The sequence below is a fragment of the Pleurodeles waltl genome, chromosome 7 (genome assembly GCF_031143425.1).
Source record: "Pleurodeles waltl isolate 20211129_DDA chromosome 7, aPleWal1.hap1.20221129, whole genome shotgun sequence".
Taxonomy (NCBI): Eukaryota; Metazoa; Chordata; class Amphibia; order Caudata; family Salamandridae; genus Pleurodeles; species Pleurodeles waltl.
Genome location: NC_090446.1, coordinates 1,190,078,830 through 1,190,093,137, shown reverse-complemented (window position 1 = coordinate 1,190,093,137; position 14,308 = coordinate 1,190,078,830). Strand labels below are relative to the sequence as shown.

Genomic DNA, 14,308 nt, shown 5'->3' with positions numbered 1-14,308 from the left:
AGCTTGTTTTATGACCTCCATACATTCTTGTGAAAGGTCTAGATGTCCGAATTCTAAGACTTCAGGAGCCAAATTGCTAGATTCAGCGATGCTGGATTTGGGTGTCTGATCGGTTTGTGTTAACAGATCTGGTTTGTTTGGTAGTTTGACATGAGGTACTACTGAGAGGTCTAGTAATGTTATGTACCATGGTTGGCGCTATCAGTATTAGTTTGAGTCTGTTTTGACTCAATTTGTTTACAAGATAAGGAAGGAGTGGGAGAGGGGGAAAAGCGTATGCAAATATCACTGACCAACTCATCCATAACGTATTGCCCTGAGACTGATCCTGTGGGTATCTGGATGCGAAGTTTTGGCATTTTGCGTTTTCTTTTGTTGCAAATAGGTCTATTTGTGGTGTTACCCATCTTTGGAAGTAAGTGTTTAGTATTTGGGGGTGAATCTCCCATTCGTGGATCTGTTGGTGATGCCGAGAGAGATTGTCTGCTAACTGATTCTGAATCCCTGGAATAAACTGCACTATTAGGCGAATGTGGTTGTGAATCGCCCAATGCCATATTCTCTGTGCCAGGACACACAACTGTGTCGAGTGTGTTCCTCCCTGTTTGTTTAGATAATTCATCGAGGTCATGTTGTCTGTTTTGACAAGAATGTGTTTGTGGCTTATTATAGGTTGAAATGCTTTCAACGCTAGAAATACTGCCAGTAGTTCTAAGTGATTTATGTGAAACTGCCTCTGCCGAGTGTTCCATTGTCCTTGGATGCTGTGTTGGTTGAGGTGTGCTCCCCACCCTATCATGGAGGCATCTGTCGTTATTACGTATTGAGGCACTGGGTCTTGCAAAGGCCGCCCTTGGTTTAAATTTATAGTGTTCCACCATTGAAGCGATGTGTATGTTTGGCGGTCTATCAACACTAGATCTTGAAGTTGACCCTGTGCCTGTGACCATTGTGATGCTAGGCACTGTTCTAAGGGCCGCATGTGCAATCTTGCGTTTGGGACAATGGCTATGCATGAGGACATCCTGCCTAGAAGTTTTATTACCATCTTTACTTGCATCTTTTGTTTTGGGTACATGGCCTGTATTACATTGTGAAATGCTTCTACCCTTTGTGGACTTTGGAGTGGCAATCCCTTTTGTTGTGTTGATTGTCGTACCTAAGTATTGCTGTTTCTGACACGGCTGCAGGTGTGACTTGTTGTAGTTGAGTGAGAAACCTAGTTTGTGAAGGGTTTCTATGACATACTTTGTGTGTCGTGAACACCGCTCTTGCGTGTTGGCTTTGATTAACCAATCGTCTAGGTACGGGAACACATGTATTTGCTGCCTTCTGATATGAGCAGCCACTACTGCCAGGCATTTTGTAAAAACTCTTGGCGCAGTTGTTATCCCGAATGGCAACACTTTGAATTGGTAATGTACCCCTTGGAATACAAACCTTAAGTACTTTCTGTGTGAAGTATGTATCGGTATATGGAAGTATGCATCCTTTAGGTCTAGTGTTGTCATGTAGTCTTGTTGTTTGAGCAATGGGATTACGTCCTACAGTGTCACCATGTGAAAGTGATCTGATTTGATGTAGATATTTAATGTTCTGAGATCTAATGTAGGTCTTAGAGTTTTGTCTTTTTTGGGTATGAGAAAGTACAGCGAGTAAACTCCTGTTCCTCTCTGATGAATTGGTACCAGTTCTATTGCATCTTTTTGTAACAAAGCTTGGACCTCCAGTTGTAGAAGATCCATGTGTTGTTTTGACATATTGTGTTTTTTCGGTGGGACATTTGGAGGGAATTTTAGAAATTCTATGCAATAACCATGCTGGATAATGGCTAGGACCCAAGTGTCTTGTTATTTCCTCCCATTGCTTGTAGAACTTGGTTAGTCTCCCCCCCACTGGTGTTATGTGTTGGGGATTTGTGACGGCGAAGTCACTGTTTGTTTTGTGGAGTTTTGGGACTTTGGAACTTCCCTCTACTCTTTGGGAACTGTCCCCCTCTATATTGTCCCCGAAAACTTCCCCGCTGGTATTGGCTTTGATAAGTGGGCCTTGTTTGTGAGTTCTGTGCTTTGTCCTCGAAACCCCCCTCGAAACTGTGATTTCCGAAATGTGCCTCTGCTCTGTGGGGAGTAGAGTGCGCCCATGGCTTTGGCTGTATCAGTGTCCTTTTTAAGTTTTTCGATAGCAGTGTCCACCTCCGGCCCAAACAACTGCTCTCCGTTAAATGGCATATTCAGCACGGCTTGTTGTATTTCCAGCTTGAATCCTGATGTACGCAGCCATGCATGTCTCCTTATTGTCACTGCTGTGTTCACAGTCCTAAAAGCTGTGTCTGCTGCATCCATTGCTGACCGTATCTGATTGTTCGAGATACTCTATCCTTCTTCCAGCACTTGTTGTGCTCTTTTTTGGAACTCCTGGGGCAAATGTTCTATAAAATGTTGCATTTCGTCCCAATGAGCCCTATCATATCTGGCCAACAAAGCCTGAGAGTTGTCAATGCGCCATTGGTTGGCTGCCTGTGCCGCCACTCTTTTCCCCGCCGCGTCGAACTTAAGACTCTCTTTGTCTGGGGGTGGTGCATCTCCTGAGGTGTGGAAATTCGCCCTCTTGCGAGCTGCCCCTACTACCACTGAGTCTGGTGTTAACTGTTGTGTGATGTACACAGGGTCTGTTGGTGGCGGTTTATATTTTTTCTCCACCCTTGGAGTAATGGCCCTTCCTTTCACAGGCTCCTCAAACACTTGTTTGGAGTGTTTTAGCATTCCAGGTAGCATGGGGAGGCTCTGGTACTGGCTGTGCGTGGACGACAGTGTATTAAATAGAAAATCGTCTTCAATTGGCTCTGCATGCAGGCTGACATTATGAAACGCTGCTGCTCTTGACACCACCTGTGCGTAGGCGGTACTATCCTCTGGTGGTGACGGTCTAGCTGGATAACAGTCGGGACTGTTATCTGACACTGGCGCATCATAAAGATCCCACGCGTCTGGATCATCCTGACTCATCCCTGTATGAGTTGGGGATTGCATCATTGTTGGAGTGGCTACCGGTGATGGTTGTGGAGAGCGTTGTGGAGATGGTGGCGGGGTTACTTGTTTAGCCACCTTTGCCTGTGGCTGCTTGTCTTTCTCTTGGAAGGCAAATTTTCGTTTCATTCGAATCGGAGGGAGAGTACTGATCTTCCCTGTTTCCTTTTGTATGTGGAGCCTTCTTTGGGTGTAGTCTGGCTCCATTGTTTCCAATTCCTGTCCAAATCTATGTGTTTGCATTTGTGAGGACAGGCCTTGTTCCTCTGTGTAGGAACTTGATTTCAGTTCCGAGGCCGGATGTTTCGGTATCGAAACCTTTTCGGCTGCTTTTTTCGGTTCAGACGACACTTTTTTGCTCTTCGGCGTACTGATTTCTCGGTGCCGACTTGGTTCGGTGCTGCTCTCTCGGTGCCGAGATTGCTCTGACCCGGTGTCGAGTCTGCTCTGTGCCGGTATCTCAACCGGAGTCGGATGACTTCGACACATGCATGCCCTTTTTCGGTGCCGATGCTCGGTCACCTATTTTTCGGGTTAAGCCATGGCCTGGCGGCGGTGGCGTCCCCTGGGCTTTACTGGTCTTTGCATGAGTTTTGTGTATCGACGTCTTACTGACTGTTTTCGGCGTTTGTTCAGGATCGACCTCTTCTGAGTCCGAATCCTCCATGGAGAAGCCTTCCTCTTCTTCCTCCATGTGCTTTTGTCCTGTTGGCACCTACGCCATCTGTAGTCTTCTTGCTCTTCGGTCCCTTAAGGTCTTTCTGGACCGAAACGCTCGATAGGCCTCACAGGTATCCTCTTTGTGTTCTGGAGACAAACACAAATTACAGACCAAATGCTGATCTGTATAAGGATACTTGTTGTGACATTCGGGGCAGAAGCGGAATGGGGTCCGTTCCATTAGCCTTGAAGATGCGCACGGTCGGGCTGACCAGGCCCCGCCGGGGAATCGAACACCCCGAAGGGCTGCCGGAGCTCTTCAAAATTCGGTGTCGATCTGTTGTAACTAACCCGATACCGAACGCAAACAATACCGTCAAATTTTCCGAGTTTTTCACTAACTTTCCGAAGCGCGGCGCGAAAAGGAACGCGTCCGACCCCATTGGAGGAAAGAAAACAATCTAAGATGGAGTCGACGCCCATGCGCAATGGAGCCGAAAGGGGAGGAGTCCCTCGATCTCGTGACTCGAAAAGACATCTTCGAAGAAAAACAACTTGTAACACTCCGAGCCCAACACTAGATGGCGGGATGTGCAAAGCATGTGTATCTGCAGCTACACATGCCATCGAACATATATATAGACACACGCACACATACTCTCTGACAATCTCCTTCATTGGTTTGTGTCCCAAACTGCATGCAAAATTAACAAGAATTTGCAATGCAATGGGTCTTGCGCTTACTAGAGTTCGAGCTATTGGCGTTGTAAATTCCTAACCGCATGTTTCTTGACACATAAATTGAAAATGAAAAGTGAAACAGTTGGCATAAGAAAGCCGAAGGTAAAAGAAGTTTGGTCGCAGGCAAACATATTAGCAAACGTGCAATTATCCATGTTACAGGGTAGGTGGCCAAGGCACTAACAAAACTGCCCCAAGGAGGGACAAAAAGCATTTATGAATGATAAAGGATTTTTGAAAGGCAAGCCTACGAATGAGTGAAAGTGATGGGCATGCGGGTGGGGGTCGTTAAAAGCCCACAAGACTTACAACAAGTCAAAGCACTTGTGTGCTCGACCTAAAAATAGACTCTGGCTCTCTGAAGTTGGTTAACATTAGCGTAAAAATCCCCAACTTTGTTGCATACCTAAAGAAGACCCAGATACGTGAAACTTGACACTTTAGCTAGCTTTATTCTGCTTACTTTCAATTTTGTAGTTTTAGTATTTTTTTGGCCCAATTTCCATAATATAAGAATTGCTGGGATTAGTGTTAAGGCCTAAATCCTCCATGAAAGTTGCGAAGGCTTCCATAAGCGACTGAAGTCAGTTTGAAGCTCTGTAAATTAGAACAGAATTATCTGCAAAGAGCAGACCAGGTATTGCACTGGGTCCTACTTGTGGCAAATCTTTACCTGACTGACATGTAGTTTTCCAATCAGTTTATGTATATTATAAAAAGCATGGGGCCATCATGCAAACTGGTAAAAGCGGATTTCATCCTTGGGGAGAGTATGCCCCCATATTGTATCCTTATCATGGTATTGCAGTGCACCTGCGCATGAGACCTACTCGAGCTTGTTCAATTCCTATCCCGTTCATGGCATCCCAGAGTTTAGGTCGGTTGACTAAGTCAAAGGCACAAGAAAGATCCATATATACACATATTCCCCAATGATTAACAAAGTTGAGGTGCCACTCTAAGTTACCTAGAACTGCCCAAAAGCTGTACTGTGCCCTTGATTAGTCTGATTTTCCTCTAGCTATGCCTCTAGCCTCGAAGCTACAATTCAGCCCAAAATCTTAAGCAAACTATCTAATAGGGAAATTAGACGATAGCGGCTGGGAGAGTGCCGACTCCCATTTATTAAAAAATTGGTACTACTGTTGCCTCCTTTCAGGATGCTACTGTGGCAGCCTTTACTACATTTGGTAGCAGAGGGACCCAGAATGCACTGTTCTCTCTGAAAAGGTCCATAGGGACTTAGTCCGGTCCCTGAGCCTTTCCAGATAGATTTAAATTGATTTGAATGATAGCGTCCCTCACCTTAATAGACAAACTAATTTGTGAGGAAGCCTGCACATCACACAATGCATCTTACCTAGTGGTAGACATGGACTCATGATTTCTAAGGTTAAAGATATTTGTGAAATGATCTACCCAGGTCGGTACTAGTATATGGGAGACCATTGAAGGGTTTTGGTAACCAGAAAAGAAGGGATGATTTACAGCCTATCAAAAAAAACGGAAAAAAAACAAAAAAACAAAATTTTGGAATCCCTGCAAATGTTAAGTCCTCCACGCTTTGATTCTTTGTTAGTCAGCTTTCCGATGATCTAATATTTCTTTGTGATCCCTTCTAGCATGCTTAACATCTTCCTGAGGTCTAAAGAAACTTCTTTTCTTCAGACCCAACCTCAACTGAGTTAGGTCAAGAGACATGGCAAAAGGATTATGGATCAGGTCTAAGAAAAAAAAATATTTAAAAAAACAAAAACAAAAAATCTATATTATTGCCCATCCCACTTCCTTTAAATGACGGAGTTGACCTGTACGCCCTGGGAAAAATGAAATTCCTGAAAATTAACAATATGAGTGCGTCTCCACAGGGGTCATGTCCAAAATGGGACAGGTCTAACCTTTCAATATCCTTTAGACTCCAAGTCGAAATATGTTTGTATCGCAGTCAGAGGTTAAAATCACCCACCCATAATTGTAGTCTACTTGTTATGCGTATCTGCAAAGTAGAACAAATCACTTTCAAGAATGGGTGGGGGTAGTTGGTGGTTTCGTGTATCAGAAAAACAGGAGGGGGCAGAGTCCCACCAGCTAGTAATTTAAGCCTTCCCCACTGTTGTGTCGTAGGGAGCAGACTAATGACTGTGCCTCACCCCCGACTCTGTCCCAGGGGATTTGGGGGAGGCTGCAAACCACAGGATGAGTAAAGTGCGGCCAGGTGGGTTGGATCATCAGTACACTTGTTGAGGCTGAGTTCAAAGGTGGGCCCGTCTTTCACCGACCCACGTAGGGCGGCACGAGCACTCCTGGCACAAACAGCACGCCCACACACGCCGGGCACGGGAAGGAAAGGAGATCAGGAGGGCTGCAGCCACCGCCCCCTCTCCAAGGCAGCTGCAGCCAGAATCCTACCTCCTCAACAAGGCGGACTAGCCAATTCATTGTAAATTTGCTGCACCACCTTGGCTTTGATTGTCTATTTTAAATTGCATTTAAATACAATTTCTTTCATACAGTGAAGTGTATACACCTTTAATTAAAATTAGTGTAACCAAATTCTCCATCGTGCTAAACGGTAAATAAATTTACTCAAGAAAACGAATAGCTCTAATTTGTCGATTCATCAAATGTCAGCCTCGGCTATACTGGCAGAGGTGGCCAAGTAATACATTTTCCCAAAACTATTATTTTTTTTTTTTTTTTTTTTTTACACAAAACTGTATTATGAGCACTCTGTACAAAAAACTGATACGGTTAAGGACTGGGCGCTGCTGGTCATGCTTGACATGCCCTGATGCTGGTGCTACTGATATTGTGCATGCCATGTCTGAGATGACAGGAACTACTAGCTGAAACAAGCAACCCGAGAGTTTAAGCCGAATACAGTGATTCTTAACTATGCACTAGTGCCTATACTCTTATGTTTGCCAAACTTGAGCCCAGCTTCAGAAATAGGAAAGTATACCACACTAGAGCCTCTTCCATTGCCTGAAACTCCGAAAAAGAGAGGAATTTGAAAAAATTTGTAAGCAACAGCATCTTTTTTGATTTATGTTTTCCTGCACTAACTTTTATAGATGTTTGAAGTGTTCTATTCACTGATGAAGCAAGCGTGCAAGTCAATGAGACTTAGTCAGTATTACCCAAGTAGACAAAAAAGTCCTATACAATTTTTCCATATTGGTCTCAGAATTTAGACCTACCCTTCTCCTTTACGACTTTCATATCCCCCAATATCCTTTAATACTTTTATGGTAATATGCAGAGAGATGAACTGAAGAACGATTTACAGGGGCTTTAAAGACCCAGCCTTTTCTTAATCATTTCATGCAGTCCATCGCTTTGCAGACTACCATAGAAGTGTTAAAAGACTTTGGGGATATGAAAGTCGTAAAGGAAAAGGGTAGGTCTAAGTTCTTTGACTTCCAGCCTGCCTTCTCACCTCTTTTCCATGAGTCTCCTACTTATAAAGATCTCTGTGACTTTGTTATACTTTCAGGGCTCTTTTGACACTATTCAGTGTGCTACAGGGCTAATCCTACTAATCTATATTGTTTCAATTATGCTTTCATCAAGAAGCGTGTTTAACCAAAGTTAATCTTAACACACGTGAACAATTCCCAGCTCAAACTAAATTCCGGACTTGGCTCAGTTATACTAACACAAAGGCTCACCCAATAAAGTCATGCACAATGTTTAAATTTACTGTGAATTCTGATTGGGTAACTTCTGATGCTATGCAGTAGGCTCTACAGTACATTTGATTCTGGAGCATTCTAAAAGCTGCTGCACTCTTTAGCAGACAAACCAATGGATCTTGGACCTGTAAACGTATGGACCCTTTAGCTACTAAGATGTTTATTTTTTTTCTAGGAAGCGAGGCACCACTTTAAAATTCTGTGCGGCAGGAACTGTGTTGTCAGTGATGGAATAGCACTAATGGGCACTTTCCCCAGTACCTCTAATTAGCAAGATTATGGGAGAGGAGTTCTTATCACGCCACCCAGTGCTCTAAATGGAGATATAAAGTGCAGGTACTCACTGTTTAGATTATATGTTTGCTCCTGAGAAGTGCAATTATATGGGTTATCACACTCCTGAGAAGTGCAGGTACTCTCCGTACAAATTAAAGAAGTGCAGGTACTCAGTACCTGCCGTTTTAAAGCGCTGACGTTACCCTTTCCATGTGTGGTTGAGTGCCGAACTATGACTGAGGGTTACGTTCTCAGTACCTTTGGAGTATGGCAACTTCACTAAACGTGAGCAAAAGTCAATGTGCCACTTCTTTGCCCCTCAACATCACGGTCTTACAACAGTAACAAGATCCAGACTGAAGGACTAGGGCACGGACTCCCCTAAAAATATTGGTGTATACTCCACACTAAGGTACTCGACACTGTAAATGTTAAAAGGTAAATGCACGGTTCTTTCTCTTTAATGATGGGCTCAGACTTTCAAAGGAGAGCTGGTGCACAATTGGCCCCCAAACAAATGCATCTCGTTAGGCGTCTGCTTTTGTGAATGCAGTTTTCAAGTTCAGCCATGGTGCATCGTTATGCACATGAATAAAACAGCCTGCAAACAACTCGAGGTACTGGATCAATTATACAAAGGTATAAACAGTAGCACAGGATTTGGTAATGATCCAATTTATTTACCTCTCTCTACTGTAGGACAAGGGCTAGGATGAACTAACGATCCGTTTACATGTATCGACTGTGTTAAATTACTCTTCAGTCCATACTCCTTGCACAATTGTAACTTCTTATAATAGTAATTACTTGTTTCATGAAAAGAGCATCTTCGTGTTACAGTTTTTGCAGTCTCTAAACGATGTGGTTAACGTGCTACTATTACGCAGTATAAAGTTAGTAAGTACATTTATTTACCGACCTCACAAGGAAGAGCTCGCCTTGCTGAGGTTCTAATTAGCAATCCTCGTAAAACAGCAAATGTTAACAGCAAACTCCAACTCACTAATTCATCTTGCTCTTCCATTAGTCCACAATATCTTTGTAACTTTGAATGAGTCCTCCCGTATGACAAAATAGTGAAGCAAGTTATCGTTCTGACATAGCAGCATTTGTGGTGGTATTACAGGGAAGTTATTTGCTTTCAATATACAGGCACTATTTCGTTTGTGATCAAACTGTTGTAAACACTGCAGAAACCTTAATTTGAAAATAACACAAAACTATGTTCGCACATAAAGAAGTACGAGAGTATTTGGTCCATCATGTTACCACACATTTGTAGATAAGTCTGCCAGAGACTTTTATCCGAAGCAGCATGGCAATTGTATCATGGCTGGCATTCATGGTTTCAAATCTAGTGATATCTTGATAAACTTAAAATAAAGACTCAAAAGCAGCCTACGGAGAAGTTACCTAAAGCCTTCCTACGAATATCACTAAGAAACTGATGAGACCTTACAAATGTAACAACGATGATTACCAAACTTAAAACAAACACTAGCAAAGTGTATAAGGCTGAATTTTATTTTGAGCTATAAGACAGACCTGATGGTTTTGCCAAAGTCTCCGCATACACTGACTTTGTATTTTCAGCACTGGTCTGGAAGCAGGAGCAGGGAAGGCTCGCTGACTTGTATTGAAGGTCCACCAGCTAAAAGTTGCCAGGGACAAAGTGGCGTTCCTCTGATGGAAACAATTAAAGGACGACCCCTTTGTAGTCCCCAGCAATTTGTTCCGATGTGAGGTAAACCAAGGGGCCTTGCGGTAAAAGAAATACAAAATGATTTTGTTTTGTAATATTATGCATGTTTGAGATAAAGTAATGACTATAGTAAAGTGGGATGACAGTGCATTTCTGAGGTCTACAACGGCACCTCATGCTTTACAGAGGAACTACTTCCTACGAGGTGGGATGGTATACAGAACAGCCAACAGCATAAGGTGAAAGAGGCATATTTCTCTGGACTGATCCAGGATGTGACTGATGCTGAAAGGAGCTGACCCAAACAAGCCAACGGGTGAATGGGGCTGACCCACAGGCCATTGTGCATTGTAAACAGTTAATTAAGATTCCTGCACTGTCAACCAAAAACATGAATATTGTTTTTTTGCTGAACTGGTCACACTGAACTTAGCGATATTATAGCTTGTTTGTTTACCAGGTTACCTACCACATCAATAGGACTTAATTACAACCACCTCTGAAAGACTAAAACTTACAACTGGGATTGATTTCAGAAGGACAATTTGATTAATCATCTTTTTTGTCCATTGGTGAGGACTTTGTGAGTTAGACGAGAAAGCAAAATAAATTATCTGGATGACCTAAACTACAAGTTTAGAAAAACTGCGCTGTTTATTCACCTCAAAATACCAGTTCAGCTTCTGGCCAGTCATAAAAGCCACTTACAGAAATGCGTTGATGGCAGTTTATAGTGCCACACAAAGCCACCCCATGCGGTTAGTTCAACTGAATAGATGTATGCTATGTTAATAGCAAAACACAAAAACAAATAAATTATGATTATAAAAGCAGCATGCTTCTTATGGTTTTAAAGATATTCAATTACCCATACACAACGTAGGGAATATCACTTTTTCCTGCCTAATAAAGAAAAGAAAATTACATTTGTAACAACGTGTGTCAACTTGTACTCCATTCTGTGTAATACATTAAAAACAAAATTGCACATAATCCAAACTTAACTATTGTAAAACAACTTCTGGTCGTCAATACGGCGCACCATCGGAGCTCTTAAAATACTGATTTGCACTTAGGTAATTTTTCTAAACAAATATATACCCTTAGCACCTACAAATATTAAACGTCTGCCAGTCCTATATATTTTTGGGGTCCTTTGGAAATCAACACCAAAAACTCCCGGCCTGTTTCTGAAGCGCATTAGGAGGCATGTAAAAAGAGTGACTGGAAAACACTCATATAGCACTTAATTTGAAAGTGAACGGAGACTGATGCATTTTACAATACCTCTCTAAGGTCTGTCTCTAAATGAGACCATTGCCTCCTGAAGGAAAGTGATTCCCAATACAGATGTGAATGTTATACCATGTGTTTGGTATATTAACCTATGAAATCATGGTAGGTATGTTTTAATGGCAGGGATTATCCTACTGAAGACAGAGACTCTTCTAGGAAAGCAGGCAAAACAAGTGAAGCAGATATAATAATTAAACATTAACATTCTATAATAATTGTTCAATGGGTAACTAACTGATAAACTCCACCTACACGTCTGATAGATTATAGGGATGGAGAGGAGGGAACGGATTAGGAAATACATCACATTTCAAGACCTGAACAACAATCTTAGGAATTTCAGCTCTTTGGTGTAGGAGAGCTGGGTAAGCAAAACTGGCTGTTTGTATGTTATTAAATAAAAGAACACTTTCTAAAGCTGGGGCACAAAAAGAGGGTGTGAGTGTGTGAGTGAGTGAGTGAGTGAGAGAGTGAGAGTGAGAGTGAGAGTGAGAGTGAGAGTGTGTGTGTGTGTGTTTCTTTTTTTTTTTTTTCGGGGTGTTGGGGGAGTGTTCAGATTCCAAAGTGGCAGCTTTCATAAGAACTAAATACACATTATCCTAAAAGAAGAAACACCTAAAATGGAGGCTTTACTCTACGTTTACAGTAGTATCCACACCTTTGCAGGCTCTGTGCTAGTTACACATAAATAAGTTCAAACACCAGTGTGAATAAGCAAGTGGGGCTACAGCCTAATCCAGCCTAGTATCTGCACTCAGGTAGTCTTCCGTAAACGAGTCCTTTAATAAACTGGTTATCACCTGTACAGGCCTTATAATTCAATTGGTGATCCAAAAAGGAATATCCTCATTTCTTTCTTACTACTGCACAACTCTGCAGCGCTTAGCTGTATTCTTAATGCAAGTGAAAACTATACCAAAGTGTTAACATAACATTGGCTCAGAGAAAAGATGTAAGTCTCTTTCTGAGGTTTAAAATGGTCCTGTGTAAAAATATCAAAGTGGCGGCCATATTTGGAGTCTTTTATATACTTTGGGTGTTTTCTCAGTCATCCTTTAATGAGATTCTGGCATTGAAACACTCACTGTGCACGGTAATTACTTTGCTGGCCTGCAAGTAAATCAAAGACTCCTGCAAATAAGCCCATTAGAGGAGAATTAGCTTGCTAGTCGGAGAAGAGGAGGGAGCACTCTCCAGGGGCCAATTAACTCTACTTGAAGGACAAGCTTTTGAAAGGCCTTTCTCATAATTCGCTAGGGTTGGAGCTAAAGGGACTGGAAGAGCTAGTGACCAAAGCTTATATTTGCCATTTAGAAAAATCACAAAGAAATTACTTTTGGTAATGCTCTTTTTGCTGGATAGGCTAGCTAACTGCAGATTACTCCAGGTATCAAGACCTGATCTGGGGAGGATGCTCAGCAATTCTCTTGCAACCCAGTGTGTGGCCTCGTGCAGCTTTACATCAGATCCATCCCATGTGAGAAGTAACGTTGGGGCCACAATATAACCACTATCTCTGTTCAGCAACGTCAGTAATCAGATTATGCCACTGTGCAGATCCTGAATGGTAATCTTTTGAGTATGGACGAAAGGAGTGTATTCCACAGAGCAAGAACAGGGTGGGTCTGTGAGAAATCTGGAGTTAAGAGTGTTCACTAGATCTCGTTATACAGGTAGTAGTGCTTTGTGAATGTGTGAACCAACGCCCATGTCACAGACTGGTAGATAGCCAAAACATATAAAAAAATCAACATCAACGGTCTCCCTTTCCTGACAATGACGCAGGAGGCACGGCGTAACACTGGAGGCCCAGTGATGGCTCAGGGGATTCAGCAAGCCATTAAAGACATGGCCACGGGTAAAACCCCTGGGCCAGACTGGCTCCCAGCCGACTTGTGTAAGAGCTTTGCGGGTCTCCTGGCCCCAAGACTGGCGGCCCTATACACTGAATCACTGGAGAGGGGCTACCTCTTAGACACAACATGGAGGGCAATGGTCATCCCCTCCACAAAACCATGACCCCTGGCACCCCTATCACTGCATTCCTCCCCCTGTCTATGCTCAACACAGACTTTAAAATACTGAGTAAAATAGTAACAAGATTTCTCCCTCATATGCAGACCTTAGTACATGAAGACCAGAATGGCTTCACACCACACTGCAGCATCTCTTTCAATCTCAGGAGGCTCTACCATATTCTCTACCAACCAGAGGTCCAGGACTTACGGACTCAGTCGGTAGACCTTAAAAAGGCCTTCGATTTAGTAAGGTGGGACCTTCTGATGAAGGAAATGCGCTGAATGGGGGAAAATGAACACAATGTGTCGCTCTCCTCTATGCTGGGCACCCTGCACGAGTCAAGACTGGGAGTGCCACTGCCTATGGAGTCTTCAGTGGTATGCAGCAGTGGTGCCCACTGTCCCCCCCTGTTATTTGCCCTAGTCATGGAGCCACTGGCGGAATTATCCTGGAGGTAAGGGAGGAAGGATGGAGTAACACTAGATGGGCACAGACATGTTCTGTCCCTTTACACGGATGACCTCCTCCGGTACCTGGCAAATGGCTTGGTGAGAGCCCAAAGGGCAATGCACCAACTGGATGCCTTTGGGGCTCTCTTGGGCTTAAGGAGCAACCGGGCCAAAATGTACCTGTTTCCCTGTGTCCAAGGAGCCCCAGGCAGCTTGCTCTCTCCACAGGCTGTACCTAGGCACCTGCAACCTGAAAATATCTGGCCATACAAGTCTATCATAAGATGGCTGACCAGTGGGAGGGTAACTGTAGACGAACACTATGTCCCCTGTAATCCTGTGTTACCTTTTGAAGATCCTTACTGCTTTAGCTTATGGCTCGCGTGTCAGTCTCCAAAATGGTGATAGTGCCACGATTACTATATTTTTTCACAAATCTCC

At 43.1% G+C, this 14,308-nt stretch overlaps 1 protein-coding gene across 2 annotated transcripts in view; it reads right to left on the bottom strand.

Moving 5' to 3' along the window:
* NDEL1 (nudE neurodevelopment protein 1 like 1) overlaps positions 1-14,308 on the bottom strand; it is a 354,675-nt gene that overhangs the window by 36,983 nt on the left and 303,384 nt on the right. The window contains exon 9 of one of the 2 annotated variants that reach the window (XM_069200298.1): positions 10,972-11,006. The exons of the other annotated variant lie outside the window; for it this stretch is intronic. Coding sequence (XP_069056399.1) covers positions 10,972-11,006 — 35 coding nt within the window. The remainder of the gene's footprint in view (positions 1-10,971; positions 11,007-14,308) is intronic. 2 annotated transcript variants of the gene reach the window in all.